Genomic DNA, 16,359 nt, shown 5'->3' on the forward strand with positions numbered 1-16,359 from the left:
GACCCTCTCCCTACCTATTTTAACACCTACCAACTGAGAATTTCACTTATCATAGAATTTTAGAATAATACTCATTCATCTTGAGTGAACCGTTGAGCCAGTGACAACACTTTCGAGAAATGCATCTTCTTACCACCGAGCCACTTCTTGTGTGCGGGTAGCTGATAGGCTGTGACAGGCTTTTAATTAATGATATATTGGGACACAAAACAAAACTCTTCTTACCCTTATTATGAATTAGCCCTTAACGTCATTAACAATGTGGTTGGCGCTATGGTGGTTTGAAAAACAGAACTTATGTACTTATGTTATATAACGCATTAGTTGTATGTACTTATGTTATATTTGGCTTCTGCTGACTGAATCAAGCCTGAGTTAATCCAACTATCCCATGTGGTGATTCTCCCCATGTGTCCCCTTCAGGCTACCTTGGCAGTTTGATCAGATGGCCAAGTCATGCCAAAATTCCTAGGCTTACGACGTAAGGGTTGTTTATGCCACTAAGTAAAATCCTTTAAGTGATGAACGGATAAATAACTCACTTTACCTGGCATTGGAGTCAATTATGTGAGTTTATTCAATTAGCTAATTTATGAAATTCATTTTTAATATCTTTAGGAAAAAAATGTAATAGTTTCATTACGTTTCTCACCTTATATAATGGTACCCGGTTCAGTTCAACTTATTCAAAAGAAGTGATGCCAAGTGAAAGTATCAGGTATTCGGAGACAAACACCCCTGTGCTAAAGCAGTTCAGTTGACAAACGAGCAGCATAAAATGGTCATTGTCATGTGGACACTTTTTTTCCCCCTCCCTTTTCTCAGTTTTATGCCCTCCGTATTTTAACAGTAATCGTTGATAATCAGCACCCTCTCCAGAGCTGTCCTGTTTAATGGAAATATAAATGACCCATGCTGCTCAGCACAGCTTGGCTCTGAAACTCTGTGGAAAACAGCAGGACTGGTATGGCTATTACCCTACAGGCTTCTGATTCGTGCTGCAGTAACAGCAGCAACCCTCGCCTGGCGAGCTCTCGGTGGTAGATGGGAAGAGCTGTAATTTTGGCTCCTCTTCGCCGAATAGGCTATTAAATCGTTTTAAATAATAGTTCTGACATTATATCATTTCCAGTTTTCTTTTATTGTTAATTTGTGCCAAAAGTCAGCGGGAATGCTGTTGGTTCTGACATCTTAATTGTAAGTGCTCTTCATGGAGTTGAGGGAGGACACATCTCAACTAAACAGGAAACTTGGCCCTCGTGCCTGTGGGATGCTTAATATTGGTAGCACAGTGTGTATTGTGCCATCCGTATCTAACAAACCATGTGTGTGTGGAAATTTTGGAGCAAATTTGCCCGGGCATTTCTGTGTATTATCATTGAAAATCTCTCATCCTCATGGGAACACGTCCTGAAGTGTCTTGACCCCCCCCCCCCCTGAGCTACAACTGGCCTGCAGAATACACAATCAAATCTCTGCCATGGTTGTTTACTGAATGGCTTCTGCAGAGCTCGGCAGTTGCCTTGCAATTTTCCTCCTCATTTTCCTTCCCATACTGAGCTGAGGATCATCACAAAATCACAGCAAAATAGAAGTTCAGAGTTCTGCTCGTCCGTTATCTATCCCTCTTCATCAGAGACGCCACCGTGTTGTTAACTCTCCTAGCTGTTTGAACATCAGTGGTGGTGATTCGATATGTGTATGTTGAATGTTTAGTTAAACAACCTCTTGGAAATGAGTTTTCTCCTTGTTGGTTTGAACTTTCTTTTGTTATTTGAATTTGTGCCTTTGCGGTGTTGAAATGATGCTGTTGTCTTATTGTTGTGTGTTATATTTGTGTTATTATTGTGTGTATTGTGTGTTATATCTGTGTTATTATTGTGTGTTATGTGTTATAATCTGTGTTATTATTGTGTGTAATATCTGTGTTATTATTGTGTGTTTTATGTGTTATAATCTGTGTTATTATTGTGTGTAATATCTGTGTTATTATTGTGTGTTATAATCTGTGTTAAATATTGTGTGTATTGTGTGTTATATCTGTGTTATTATTGTGTGTTACTCCAGTGGAGTGTCCGGTGTGTGAGGTTCCGATCGCTCAGCAGCACATCAACAAACACCTCGACACCTGCCTGAGGAGCGGGGAGAAGAAGGAGGCCCTGCGAAGGTGTTTGAGCTCTCTTTCTTTTCCTCTCATTCTTTTTTACACACACACACACACTCACACTCACACACTCACTCACACACTCACTCACTCACTCACACACACACACACACACACACACACACACACACACACACACACACACACACACACACACACAGTGCACAGAAGTCAGACTGCATTGCGTCACATGGTGTGTTGGTTCCATTAAACCTTGTAGCAGTGAAAGTGATGCCAACTTTCCAAGGCCTGGACAAGAATGTCATCTCCATCTTTCAGAATGAGCTGGCATTATCTTCCTCGTCCTCCCTATCCATCCAGGGTGGCGTTCCCATTAACTGGGAGGTCTTGTTGCCCTGCCTCTGCTGGTCCAAACTTGGCAAATTATCCATGAAGATAGACATTTTGCTGATCAAAGGCTGTGAATTGCTGTATGCCTTTGATCCCTGATTGATTGCCACTGATTTGATCACTTGGCAGACCTTGATGACAGGCTGTGACTGATGACTCCAGTCATAACCTTTAGAAGAGCTTTGCATTAAGAATACGGAGATTGATTGATGGATGGATTTGGCATTTATGCTTCTTTTTCGCTCCAAGGTCCTCACGCCTGGGCCAGCTCATTCCCCTGCTCTTTCCTCGGGTGCCGTCCCCTCATGAGATGGCTTCTGCAGGATAGATTTGGCCTTGTGTCTCGTCCACTGTCCCCATCTCTTCCTTGTGTCTCACCTGCTGTCCCCATCTCTTCCTTGTGTCTCACCCACTGTCCCCATCTCTTCCTTGTGTCTCGTCCACTGTCCTCATGTCTCGTCCACTGACCTCATCTCTTCCTTGTGTCTCGTCCACTGTCCTCATCTCTTCCTTGTGTCTCACCCACTGTCCTCATCTCTTCCTTGTGTCTCACCCACTGTCCTCATGTCTCACCCACTGTCCTCACCCACTGTCCTCATCTCTTCCTTGTGTCTCACCCTCTGTCCTCATCTCTTCCTTGTGTCTCGTCCACTGTCCTCATCTCTTCCTTGTGTCTCACCCACTGTCCTTGTGTCTCGTCCACTGTCCCCATCTCTTCCTTGTGTCTCACCCACTGTCCTTGTGTCTCGTCCACTGTCCTCATCTCCTCCTTGGGTCTCGTCCACTGTCCTCATCTGTTCCTTGTGTCTCGTCCACTCTCCTCATCTCCTCCTTGTGTCTCGTCCACTCTCCTTGGGTCTCGTCCACTGTCCTCATCTGTTCCTTGTGTCTCGTCCACTCTCCTCATCTCTTCCTTGTGTCTCACCCACTGTCCCCATCTCTTCCTTGTGTCTCACCCACTGTCCTCATCTCTTCCTTGTGTCTCACCCACTGTCCCCATCTCTTCCTTGTGTCTCGTTCACTGTCCTTGTGTCTCGTCCACTCTCCTTGTGTCTCACCCACTGTCCTCATGTCTCGTCCCACTGTCCCCATCTCTTCCTTGTGTCTCGTTCACTGTCCTTGTGTCTCACCCACTGTCCTCATGTCTCGTCCCACTGTCCCCATCTCTTCCTTGTGTTTCACCCACTGTCCTCATATCTTCCTCATGTCTCACACACTCTCCTTATGTGTCACCCACTGTCCTCATATCTTCCTTGTGTCTCGTCCACTGTCCTCATGTCTCGTCCACTGTCCTCATCTCTTCCTTGTGTCTCGTCCACTCTCCTTGTGTCTCGTCCACTGTCCTCATCTCTTCCTTATGTCTCACCCACTGTCCTCATCTCTTCCTTGTGGAGGCCTTTTTTCAGCCCTGCGTGATTCCCTTCAGAGTGCCCGGCTCAACCAAAAATCTTCAGCGGTCACAAAAGTCCAGACAAAAGTCGCCGAGCCTAAAATGGCTCGTTTATTGGCAGGACAGTTAGTGATGCCAAGAAGCGTTCCCTCACGCTTCCCCACTCCTCCCCACCTTGCCCCAAATACACGTGGGCATACTCATCGTGTTGGCAATAAACCAGCCTTGCCCTTCTGTCGGGAGGTTAGGAAAACGTACGCCCTCTTCATATCGGGACCTCCACATTGCCTCTGGTTCCATATCTCTGAGACTATGCTATGGTCTAAATCCTTAGAAATGTTCCCAATCTCTTAGACAAAATACACACACACACATGTATGTGCATTTAGACTAAACAACACGCTTAAGCATTCTCATACACAGAGCAGCCTCTCAGACATGAACATAAATAACGCGCCTCACCCAAACATACACACTAACCCCCCCCCCCCCGGTTCTAAGACTGTTGCAGTGAGCCTGTGCTGGGGTAGGTCACTCTCTTCTAACCCTTGTTGCACTGTGTGTGTGTGTCTGTGTCTCTGTCTCTGTGTCTGTGTCTGTGTCTGTGTGTGTGTGTGTGTGTCTGTCTGTGTCTGTGTCTGTGTCTGTGTCTGTGTCTGTGTGTGTGTGTGTGTGTGTGTGTGTGTGTGTGTGTGTGTGTGTCTGTGTGTCTGTGTGTCTGTGTGTCTGTGTCTGTGTCTGTGTCTGTGTCTGTGTCTGTGTGTGTGTCTGTGTGTCTGTGTGTCTGTGTGTCTGTGTGTCTGTGTCTGTCTCTGTCTCTGTCTCTGTCTCTGTCTCTGTGTGTGTGTGTGTGTGTCTGTCTGTCCGCAGCTCTGGGAAGCGGAAGCCCATGGCCAAAGTGGTGTATACGTTGATGTCTCTGATGGAGCTGAAGAGGAGGCTGCGTGAGTGCCACCTGCCCACGCAGGGCACGAGGGACCAGATGGTCAAGCGCCACCGGCAGTTCCTGCTCATCTACAACGCGGAGTGTGACTCCCAGCAGCCTCGGCCTGGTGAGCGTCAGCCTCATTCAGTACCTCTCTCTACTAGTGTTGACGTTTACCTTTTGTCTTTTATGTAGGGGGACACGCATTTGGAGACGCAATGACTGGAGCAGTATCTGTTGAAAAAGTCATTGACCACACACTGCATTACTTTAATACCAGTGTTTGGGCTCTGCTTTTTCTAGGGCAGTGGTTCCCAAACTTTTTACAGTCCCGTTTGTACAGTACCCCTTCAGACCTTCAATCTCCAGCTAGCTATGTTTCCGTCTGAAAGTTGCAATTCTGTTTCAAAGGGTAATTCCGTCCGTTTTCCGTTATCGCGGAAATTTTCTCCCCGCGTACCCCCTGAACCACTTCGCGTACCCCAGTTTGGGAACCGATGTTCTAGGGTATAGCCTCTTGTGAAACAGTGGAGCTGAATCTCTCACAGGGGCTCCAAAGGGTACAGGTTGGATACAGGTTTTTGGGGTTTTACCAACTGAGTGTCCCTGATGGAGATGAGTTGCTTAAATTAATGTCCAGAGTTGAGTAGGCTAATAAGGTTCGCAAATACTTGGGTTGAGATGGAAAACCGGCAGCCTTGCTGGTGTTTGCAGATAAGATTGCCCTGCCCCCATCCGTATCACAGTCGTTAAATATCAGCAGTAGTAAATGTCAGCCGCATGGGCAATCTCACTCTGAGGCAACTCATCATGTGGTGAAATAACAGCACGCTGGGAGAAGTTTGTGGCCTAGAGGATGGAAGGGAAATATGTGCTTGTGCATGTAGACCTCATTTATTAATAGGCTTTAGTGTTTGAGGTTGGTGAAGCATGGGTGGCTGAGAGATGTTATAATGAGGGAGGCTACAAAGGTGCCGTTTTAGCCTGTCCAGCGCAGCGGCCTGCTGGGGTAATTTACTCCCGGCCCTGTGGTGCTTCACTGGAGGTCCGGCCCAGCCTGACGGCTGCAGTTGTGAATAACTCTGTCGGCTGTGTCACGCCCCTGCAAAGCACCCTCTGAGTTACGGCTCCCTCCCGCCGCTCGGCACAGAATACATTTGGAGTTTCCATGGATATGTCAAGAGATTCACAGAATCGGTCAAGTGTGTGCGTGTGTGTGTCTGTGTGTGTGTGTGTGTGTGTGTGTGCGTGTGTGTGTGCGTGTGTGTGTCTGTGTGTGCGTGTGTGTGTGTGTCTTTGTGTGTGTGTCTTTGTGTGTTTGTGTGTGTGTGGATGTGTGGGTGTGTGTGTCTGTGTGTCTGTGTGTCTGTGTTTGTGTGTGTGTGGATGTGTGGGTGGGTGCCCCATCTCTTGCTTTGACAGGCTAGTTTAGTTCAGGCTATGTTGGTTGGTTGGTTGGTTTGGGTTTTTCAGTGAAAATGTTCAGAGCACGCCTCAGTACAGGCCAACTCTCCATGGGCGCTCTCTCTCTCTCTCTCTCTCTCTCTCTCTCTCTCTCTCTCTCTCTCTCTCTCTCTCTCTCTCTCTCTTTCTTCTCTTTCCATTTGATTTCCCTCACAGGTCTAGGGTCATGCCCCCCCCCTCCCCCTTACTGGCCATCTCGCCTTTCAGGGCCATGAGTAGGATCCTGTGCTCTCATTGGCTCCTGTGCTCCCTCGGAGGGCCGGGGGGGGGCGTGGGGAAGGATGTTACACTTATGCTGTCAAAATGTTATCAGAGCGGCATCTCTCGGCTGCTCGTGAAAACTCATACTTTCCAATATGTATGGTAATACAGGGGGCGGGTGGCACGAGACCAGAGTTTAGGAAGCTCAATAGCTTGCACACACTTCGCTCAAGGGAAAACGCGTGAACACATGGCTTTAATGATAGTTGTCTATTTATTAATGAATTCATTCAGAAAGCTGTCTGTTGCAGTCGTCCGAGAGAAAAATATGCAGGCCTTTATAGATAAGGCATTTTAAAACAATAGGTTTCGGGGCGCTTTATGTTCAGCACGTTTCCCTGTATGTCTGGATGTCATGTATACAGTAGCGCTGAATGATGCTGGAATGAAAGTCAAATTACAGCATTTTAGGTTTCTGTGATAATGAATGTAATGTTTGTCACAAGAGCTGTGAAAACTTTGCTAAACTATTTGCAAATCTGATGGTGAACCAAATGCCGAATGGGGCCCATTTACTTTTGAAATCCTCTAAGCTTGATGGGTTCTTTTCAAGATTTCACCAGACTGTTTCTTCAAGATTAGAATCTTGGCTGGACTTTTTGTCTGACGTATAGCTTCAGGATGACTGATGGTGGTCCCAACCTAAATTGAGCACTGCCGCCATTAAGGTGGAACTAATGTGTATGCAGAGTGATTTCAACTCTCAAAACAACTCTCAACTGCTGTTTCTCAAATGGTTCCTTATTTCTTCATGGGTTTTAGGTGTATATTCTGTTAATCACATTTCGGCATACTAATAGTATACATTCTTTTCTATGTACACACATCCTTCCTTGGGGTGCCTCCCTGCCGGGTACCCTGTTGATTTTACAGAATGTTTATGCACAACACTGGACTTTATTATCTTTAATTTCTGTTTATTTTCTTACCTCATCGACTGGGGGCTTTGGGAGTCCAAAGTCATTGTTTGATTGTAATATTCATGAAGGGAACGTTTGAGGAAGATCTGTGAGGTTTTTCTTCTGTGCAGCTGAAGACATTGCAAAGGAGGTGGAGACGAATGAGAAGATGAGGACGCAGTTGGAGAAGAAGACTAAAACTGTACGTACAAAAAGAACCACCTCCCTGGCACATCCTGGAGCCTGATGGTAGTGCAGTCTAATAAGGCAACAAGTCCTCTCTATCTGATCCTGATCCTAGGCAGTCTAATAAGGCAACAAGTCCTTTCTCTCTCTGATCCTGATGGTAGGCAGTCTAATAAGGCCACAAGTCCTCTCTATCTGATCCTGATCCTGCAGTCTAATAAGGCCACATGTCCTCTCTCTCTGATCCTGAGCCTGATGGTAGGCAGTCTAATAAGGCCACATGTCCTTTCTCTCTCTGATCCTGATCCTGCAGTCTAATAAGGCCACATGTCCTGATGGTAGGCAGTCTAATAAGGCCTCATGTCCTCTCTCTCTGATCCTGATGGTAGGCAGTCTAATAAGGCCACATGTCTTTTCTCTCTCTGATCCTGATCCTCTGCAGACAATGGTGTTCAGAAAGGATCAAACAGAAGAGGAGATTGAGGCGGTGCACTCAAACTACCGTAAGTGATGGAAACAGTTTGTTACCAGCCATGTTTCAGTGTGTACATGTGCATCTGAGGCACTTGTCTGAATTCCTGTCAAAAATGCCACACCGCCACATTCAGCCACAGAATAACTTCCACATATGGTGTAATCATTAATGGAGTTTCATCGTTTTTCAATACATTTCATTTATTAGAAATTGGGTTTTACCTTGAGAACACACTGTGTAACAATTTGCTGCTTTTTGAGGTATGTTTTTTTTTTTTTGTTTTTTTTTATAGGTAACTAGTTTTGGTATCATCTTAAAATTCATTTTGATGAAGGAAGAAAATAAACACACTCTTCTTTCTCACTAGCTGCCAACTGTGTACTTCTGGGGTCTAGTCAAAGGGTCAAACCGGTGTGAATGTAGAAAAGCTTTCACAACGATTCCACCTACATTGCCAAAAGATGCCAGTTAGCATGCTAACAGGCCTTTATGAGTGCCAGTTGTGCTGCTGTTTTTACATGCCGTATAGGTAGTTCATCCGCCTGGTTTAGACTCCAAAACTCCTTACCACCGCTTTAGAACAGTGTATGTGATTTATTTTTTCTTCTTTTCTTTTTTTTTTTTTTTTTTTCTTTCTTCCATTTTCCCTCCAGTCACCTTTTAATCACAGCGTTCTGTGCAGTGCAGTCATTTGAGTGAGATTTGTGCACTGTGCCGGAGGGCATACCTGGTCTCGGGGGGCTGGACTGGCTGCAGGGAGTTGGTGACGCTATTTGTTTGTCATGTAGACTTAACCTGGCTGGAGATTGAAAGCCCTTCTGGAAATAGCTCGCTAGACTAAACTTTGAAAACGGAGGGGGGATATTGAAATATCGATGCTGCCCGCGTAGGGTAGTGGGGACTCTATAAATAGGCGTCTGGCTGTGATAACCTCTTGATTAATCACACTGAAGGCTGATGATGACTCAGTCCTGTGGCGGCATTCTGCTGGATGAAAAGGGGAGGGGGGGGGGGGGGGGGAGGCTCACTTTGAGGGAACTAATAATGGTAGTGTTGGTCACCTGTGATGTGCAGTCACCTTCTCAGTGTAGGGGAATAAGCCTTTTTAAATCCTTAAAGGTGCACTGCGTGACATTTGACGTAGCCGCTATTCCTGGGTTGTTGTATGTAGTGCATCGGAAGTACGCATTGGGAACAGAGGAATAGAACAGCGAATTTGACAACTCTATGAATCCAGAATAGACAGGAGCTGGTTGTCAGTTGCATCATACTGTGATGGTGAACACCAATCTCAACCGTCGTTATCATTGACACCTCAAAAAACAAACTGATTCTTATTATAATAATAATATTATTGAAATGTTAATAATAATGTTTATTTATTTATTTATTCATCACCCTTCTGGCAAACGCCTAAATGCTTGACATAATGCATACAGAGCAGTGCAATTAAAGCACTTTGAGCTGCATTCTTTTGCATGAAAGGTGCTATATAAATAAAGTTTTATTATTATTATTATTATTATTATTATTATTATTCTCAAACACAAGTGGAAAATGCAAGGAATAGGAGTGAAGGACAAAGACTAAATAACTGAAGGACAAAAGGAGTGGCTAAAGAAGACATGATGAAGAGGATGATGAAGAGGATGATGAATGAAGTGATGAAGGACGGATGGAGATAATCATCCCAGTTTGATGACTTTGGGCTGAATGAGAACGATCAGTCATTTAGCCTCGATTTTTCTGACTGTTGTCGTGGCTACTGTGTTGACTTTTAATAATATGCTGTAAAGAATTAGCCAAGCTGTTGCTAAAGCAGTACCAGCTATATACAGTATATATATACACACACACACACACACACACACACACACACACACACACACACACACACACACACACACACACACACACACACACACACACACATACATATATATATATATATATATATATATATATTATAAAATCAAAGTTCCCTGCTCCTCCATTTTCTTTTCAACTGCAGAAGGCAATATTTGCAATGATAACCCATGTTGGTCAATGAGACTGGCTTACACTAGTCCTTATTTATCTGTGTGCATGTCGTGTTGTATGGATTTGGCACATAAAAAAACCTCAACAAAAATAATTATCCAACACAAAATTGCCTTTGTCTTTAGTCATGGTGTGTTTTAGAGTGGCTACAATAAAACGCAAACTATGATGAAATATGAGGCAATTATCATGACAACATTGTGTTATTGGCACACAACGAAAACGGTATATATTGCTAATATTCATGCAAGCGTAGTAGAATAAACACATCAACACGCTGACGTTCGATTTTGACCGTTGACGTATTTGCTAGCTGCTCTGCTCAGAGAAATGCGCCGTAACCTCTGTGCGCTGAGAATGGAAGGGTCTTGATGGCATCTCGTTCAGAACACCTTGGAATTATTGAGGCGGAAAACTGAAGAGACATTCTGTTCTGACATTTAAGCCCTGGCCTGTGTCATCTGCCCCCGGCTGGGTGTGATTAGTCACTCACACAGGGCTGTTATTGAATTTGGCTCGGAAAATTCACTGTGTGATCTAATCGCACTATACCTACCGTGACCCTCAAGCCAGTGCAGCTGGGACCTCACGCTATGCCCAGAAGAATACCTCAAAGGATGGAGCCCAAGAGGTTGTGTGAGCTGCTTTTGGTGTGCATTTCAGCCCACGTATGCCTTGCATAAACTAGTGATTGATTTTAGTGAGCAAGTCCGTCAGTCACAGGCTGAAGTCTGGAAAGATGACGGTGAACAAAGGGATGTGTGTTTGTGACAACAGTAACCACTCTGAATTGCTCACTTCCTTCCCGATTGCCTTTTGTTAATGTACTTAGAGATGTACTTCTCTCCAACAGAGATAAGATGCAATACCCTGTCCTCCCCTGTTTTGGTTTACTTGCAGACTCAGAACTGCAAAATACCTAAAGAAGTTATTTGAAATAAACGAATAATATTTATTTATTTTCTAAATGCTAAAATCATTTGGCTTCTGAAAGTTAGTTCGCTTGGGCAATATCTGTAATTTCCATCCTCCATGATCCCAGCTGGAGGTGTTCAGGATCTCATCATCCCTTTCGCTGCTGGTGTTTTGCCCCCTGAAAGCCCCCAAGTGCCCCCTGATCCTACCTGAGGGATGAAATGGCTCCCCTGTGTTGCTGCTCTACCCACCACCTGCCTTTGAAGAGAATTGCCATTCTACCCCCCCCCCCCCCCCCCCACCCTCCCACACACCTCTCCCCGACTGATGACTTTCTCTTAAGGTGACATCCAGTGTGTCTACAGCTGTGACCCCCGGTAGGGGAAGGGGAGGGGGAGGGGGAGGGCCCCCCCCTGTGATCACAGAGGCTCCACGATCAAACCCATTAGGGTTGACATTTTTGCTCCTTTTTACATTTCTGTTGACATTTCTTTCCTTCTTAACATTCCCTTGGAGTAGCAGGTGCAGTAGTTCAGGGAGTTCAGCTGTCATACTCTAGGGGGCGCTACCATGCGCTGAAGGCTGTCATACTCTAGGGGGCGCTACCATGCGCTGAAGGGAGTTCAGCTGTCATACTCTAGGGGGCGCTACCATGCGCTGAAGGGAGTTCAGCTGTCATACTCTAGGGGGCGCTACCATGCGCTGAAGGCTGTCATACTCTAGGGGGCGCTACCATGCGCTGAAGGGAGTTCAGCTGTCATACTCTAGGGGGCGCTACCATGCGCTGAAGGGAGTTCAGCTGTCATACTCTAGGGGGCGCTACCATGCGCTGAAGGCTGTCATACTCTAGGCGGCGCTACCATGCGCTGAAGGGAGTTCAGCTGTCATACTCTAGGGGGCGCTACCATGCGCTGAAGGCTGTCATACTCTAGGCGGCGCTACCATGCGCTGAAGGGAGTTCAGCTGTCATACTCTAGGGGGCGCTACCATGCGCTGAAGGGAGTTCAGCTGTCATACTCTAGGGGGCGCTACCATGCGCTGAAGGCTGTCATACTCTAGGCGGCGCTACCATGCGCTGAAGGGAGTTCAGCTGTCATACTCTAGGGGGCGCTACCATGCGCTGAAGGCTGTCATACTCTAGGGGGCGCTACCATGCGCTGAAGGCTGTCATACTCTAGGGGGCGCTACCATGCGCTGAAGGCTGTCATACTCTAGGGGGCGCTACCATGCGCTGAAGGCTGTCTTACTCTAGGGGACGCTACCATGCGCTGAAGGCTGTCATACTCTAGGGGGCGCTACCATGCGCTGAAGGGAGTTCAGCTGTCATACTCTAGGTGGCGCTACCATGCGCTGAAGGGAGTTCAGCTGTCATACTCTAGTGGGCGCTACCATGCGCTGAAGGCTGTCATACTCTAGGGAGCGCTACCATGCGCTGAAGGCTGTCATACTCTAGGGGGCGCTACCATGCGCTGAAGGGAGTTCAGCTGTCATACTCTAGGGGGCGCTACCATGCGCTGAAGGGAGTTCAGCTGTCATACTCTAGGGGGCGCTACCATGCGCTGAAGGCTGTCATACTCTAGGGGGCGCTACCATGCGCTGAAGGGAGTTCAGCTGTCATCCTCTAGGGGGCGCTACCATGCGCTGAAGGGAGTTCAGCTGTCATACTCTAGGCGGCGCTACCATGCGCTGAAGGCTGTCATACTCTAGGGGGCGCTACCATGCGCTGAAGAGAGTTCAGCTGTCATACTCTAGGCGGCGCTACCATGCGCTGAAGGCTGTCATACTCTAGGGGGCGCTACCATGCGCTGAAGGGAGTTCAGCTGTCATACTCTAGGGGGCGCTACCATGCGCTGAAGGCTGTCATACTCTAGGGGGCGCTACCATGCGCTGAAGGGAGTTCAGCTGTCATACTCTAGGGGGCGCTACCATGCGCTGAAGGGAGGAGCAGCGTTGTTGGTTGACTCAAAGTAGTGTCCGGCTCAGTGCGGTGAAGAAAAAGTAAATTGCAAAAAAAAAAGATTTTCCAGGAGATCTTTTAAGTCCAATTATTGTGGTATTCCCATCCTCATGAGTGGCCTGTGCTTGAGAGGCCTCCATGATGGACTGAGGTGCAGTAGGAGCACACAGGCTGATTTCACTGCATAGTTCAGTCCGTCATTACTTGGAATAGTTCTTTAAGATGAATGTTGTGTTCTGTGCTGTTCTGCTTCACCAAGTCTGAATGTCATTATGTGTGCTTTTACTCGGATTTGTAGTCTAGCCTTTTGACCAGCAGTGTTTTGAGAGCTGGTCGGGGCGGCTGGAAACGAGGCGCAGAACGTGTGGGCCCCAGTGCTTTTTGTCCCTTTACCATAAATGGTGGTGTGCGCATTTCAGCCTTCTCGTTAATAATGTTTGCCTCATTCACTTATCGCGTATTTCACTGTCCATGCACAGATGAGTGAATTACAGCCAAGAATTTCACTTCCATAAACAAGGCGTTATTGCTTTAAAAATAAGATTACATATGCCTTCTTTTTTTTTCCCCCCGCTCCGTTTTAAGGCAAGTTCCAAACGCTTTCTTGTTGTGTGTTGTTTCGTTTTCCCATCTTATCAGTCTTGATGTGCGATGTACTTTATGTGCAGCCATGAACCGCTGACTCCCTCTTTACTGGGATGGGGGTAACGGATTGGCTCGTGTAGCTGTGGAGCACACCGTGGGAGTGATGGGGAAACGGATTGGCTCGTGTAGCTGTGAAGCACACCGTGGGAGTGAAGACATGGCCGAACGTGGCTGATCTCCTGGAGCAATCCCCCCCTGCGTCACTTTCTAATGGCCTACAGTCTATTGGAAGTGACGCAGCTGTTGTTTTTGCAGAAGGGTTTTTTGGTGGCATTCTAAAGGCTTTAAATCCATTACACAGCTATTGATCAGTGATCAATGGTGATTACATGTAAGGAAAGGGCATTCGTGTCTGGCTTGTTTTCTGCCAGTGCAAACAGTAGTCAGTACAGTTTTCCGAAAGCAGCCTCTCTTAAGGGAACGGATGGTGAAATGGAACCCTCGCCCAGCTCTGTGTGTTATCACGGCAGATTTGAGCGAAGCGGTATTGACAGGAGACGTATGGAATGAGGATGTGTGTAGCATGTAAGGCACGGTGTGAGGCCGCTCTTTGATTATGCTCCCGAAGCCATATTGGCGTCCTCACTCACGAAAAAGCACCAAGCAAATTGAATTAGCCTTTCTCATGTGTCATTCTCCCTGCCCCCCCCCCCGGCCATGTTTGGCTGATTGCATACCTCAGGTTTTACATTTTCTTCCGTCACAAAAACCAGCTCCAGAGGAATCACGCTAGCTCTGGCTCGTTTGCTTTAACAGGAGGCATCGATCGCAAATTGTATTTGACTGCTTTTCTGGGCATTTGTGCCGTTGGTTCCCTCCCAAACTGCTTTGAGCCTGTCCTAGTTAGATGCTCATTCTCCCTTGGCCGAGACAATCTAATAGCTTTGTCTCCAGTCCGTGTTATGCACCATTTTTTCCCCTTGTCTAACCATTTTTTTGTAGTTTGTTGTTGTTGCATCAGATTACACAGCAATTTCAATAAACCATTCTCACTTGGTGATGCTGTGTCTGTTCCAGGATCTGACTGCAACATCATTTATTGAATCATTTAATGTTCAGTTCTAGATGTTTTTGAAAATCAAAAAGAAATTCTATTACATTAATGTGATTTGATTATGAGGTGCAAGATTCCGAACCCCAGAAACTTGTGCTCATGCCTGCGTGAATGAGTATGCATCTCATCTGAAGCCTTATGCAGGCTGGGGGGATGCCTTGTGTTCGTTTGAATGCATGGCACGGAATTGCATTGGTTACCTTTTAAGGGCTTATCTTGTACTATTTCACCAGAGGCATGGTACTGTGTCAACATGCACATTACATGGACTGGGTCAGGTTTGCGTTCTGTTAATTAAGGGGTCTTTGGAGTCTCCAAATAGTGCCTGCAGACAGATTGCTCTTAAACTATTCACAAGAGAAACCCTGCGGGGAGTCACTGATGACCCGTCCCTGATGAGTCTGCAATGCTTGTTCTCTATTTGTGTATAAGCCTGCATGCAAACATACTTGCATTGTCTTATTCATTCAGTCACTTTCCCCTTGAGCCTTAAGTTCGGAGAAGTTTCTGTTGCAAGCGAGCTTGTGTGCGTATTTTAAGGTTGTTTGCATTGTGTGTTGCGCCGAGCTTATTTTTGCCGCTTTGATTTGCCATTGTCCAGGGATGCAGCACAGCGGTGAGTTCTCCCGCCTGGTGGCTCAGGTCAAAAGTCGCGTGGGGACGTCCAGGAGGGCTCAGCAGATCAAGCAGGAGCAGGAGCAGGAGCAGGAGCAGGAGCAGGAGGCAGCCGCTGAGGAAACGAGCCATGAAGGTAAGGCAAACAAAGCCCGCCCCGTCCCTTCAGTGTCAGACACGTGTGCTGCGTACAGATGAGACCATGACCCCCCCCCCCCCCACCCCACCCCACCCCCGAACGAACACTTCAGAATGACGGAGGCTTCTTCCTCACGGGCTTAATCCCCCCGAGGGAGGAGGGAGTTTCATCATGCGTCGTCTCCTCAGCTCTGCTTTTAAAGCAGGTTTAAAGTTGTCAGTGTGCACCCTGCCCACCCACTTGATTCCAACCACAGCGTGCAACAGGTAGTAAGTAACGCATGATGGATCAGAGAAATCCCAATCGATCAGAGCTCATTAGAACCAGTGGAGTCGGCCAGAAATGTAGCTGCTTCCACTGATTGCGGTGTTGACCTCGTGTCAGCAGCCTAGATTGGCAAATCCTCTCGCCAGGACGTGTAAGTGCTTCCGAACGGATGCACTTTTTCTCAATCAGTAGAGAAGTGACAGTGGCCCACGCTGCGAGGCTTGGACAGTTCCAGAGGAAGCACACGTAGCAATCAATGCTGTATGTTTTCCAACAACTTTAGAAAATAAATAAATAAATAAATAAATACAAGAGAAGCGAGAGGAGCCATCTGAATCAACCTCATTCAACTGCTTTAAAAGAATTCTCAAAACATGGTTGATAAATAGCCAAAAATGTCATCATTAGTGGGTAAGCAGTAGAATTACTTTTGTTTACCACTTTGTTCTTTCCCTTCTACCCATGGTTAAGGACTAAGTGGCGCTTGTATATTGGGATTTTATTTATTTTATTTTTGATATATTGTCAATGTTATGTTTGATATATACGTTAGTGCCTTTTTGTTAGGTTGTATAGCCTTTTTTCACTCTGGCAGGGGGACTGCCAATGGAC

The 16,359-nt window shown here is 46.5% G+C and overlaps 1 protein-coding gene across 3 annotated transcripts in view; it reads left to right on the forward strand.

Annotated features, from left to right (window-relative positions):
* Positions 1-16,359, forward strand: part of rad18 (RAD18 E3 ubiquitin protein ligase) — a 55,492-nt gene that overhangs the window by 13,747 nt on the left and 25,386 nt on the right. For 2 of the 3 annotated variants that reach the window (XM_042707905.1, XM_042707904.1), the window contains exons 6-10: positions 2,068-2,167; positions 4,776-4,957; positions 7,586-7,656; positions 8,083-8,143; positions 15,328-15,477. In XM_042707905.1, coding sequence (XP_042563839.1) covers positions 2,068-2,167; positions 4,776-4,957; positions 7,586-7,656; positions 8,083-8,143; positions 15,328-15,477 — 564 coding nt within the window. Of the gene's footprint in view, positions 1-2,067; positions 2,168-4,775; positions 4,958-7,585; positions 7,657-8,082; positions 8,152-15,327; positions 15,478-16,359 lie in introns of those variants that run through there. The other variant, XM_042707906.1, reaches the window with a different exon arrangement.

The sequence above is a fragment of the Clupea harengus genome, chromosome 5 (genome assembly GCF_900700415.2).
Source record: "Clupea harengus chromosome 5, Ch_v2.0.2, whole genome shotgun sequence".
Taxonomy (NCBI): Eukaryota; Metazoa; Chordata; class Actinopteri; order Clupeiformes; family Clupeidae; genus Clupea; species Clupea harengus.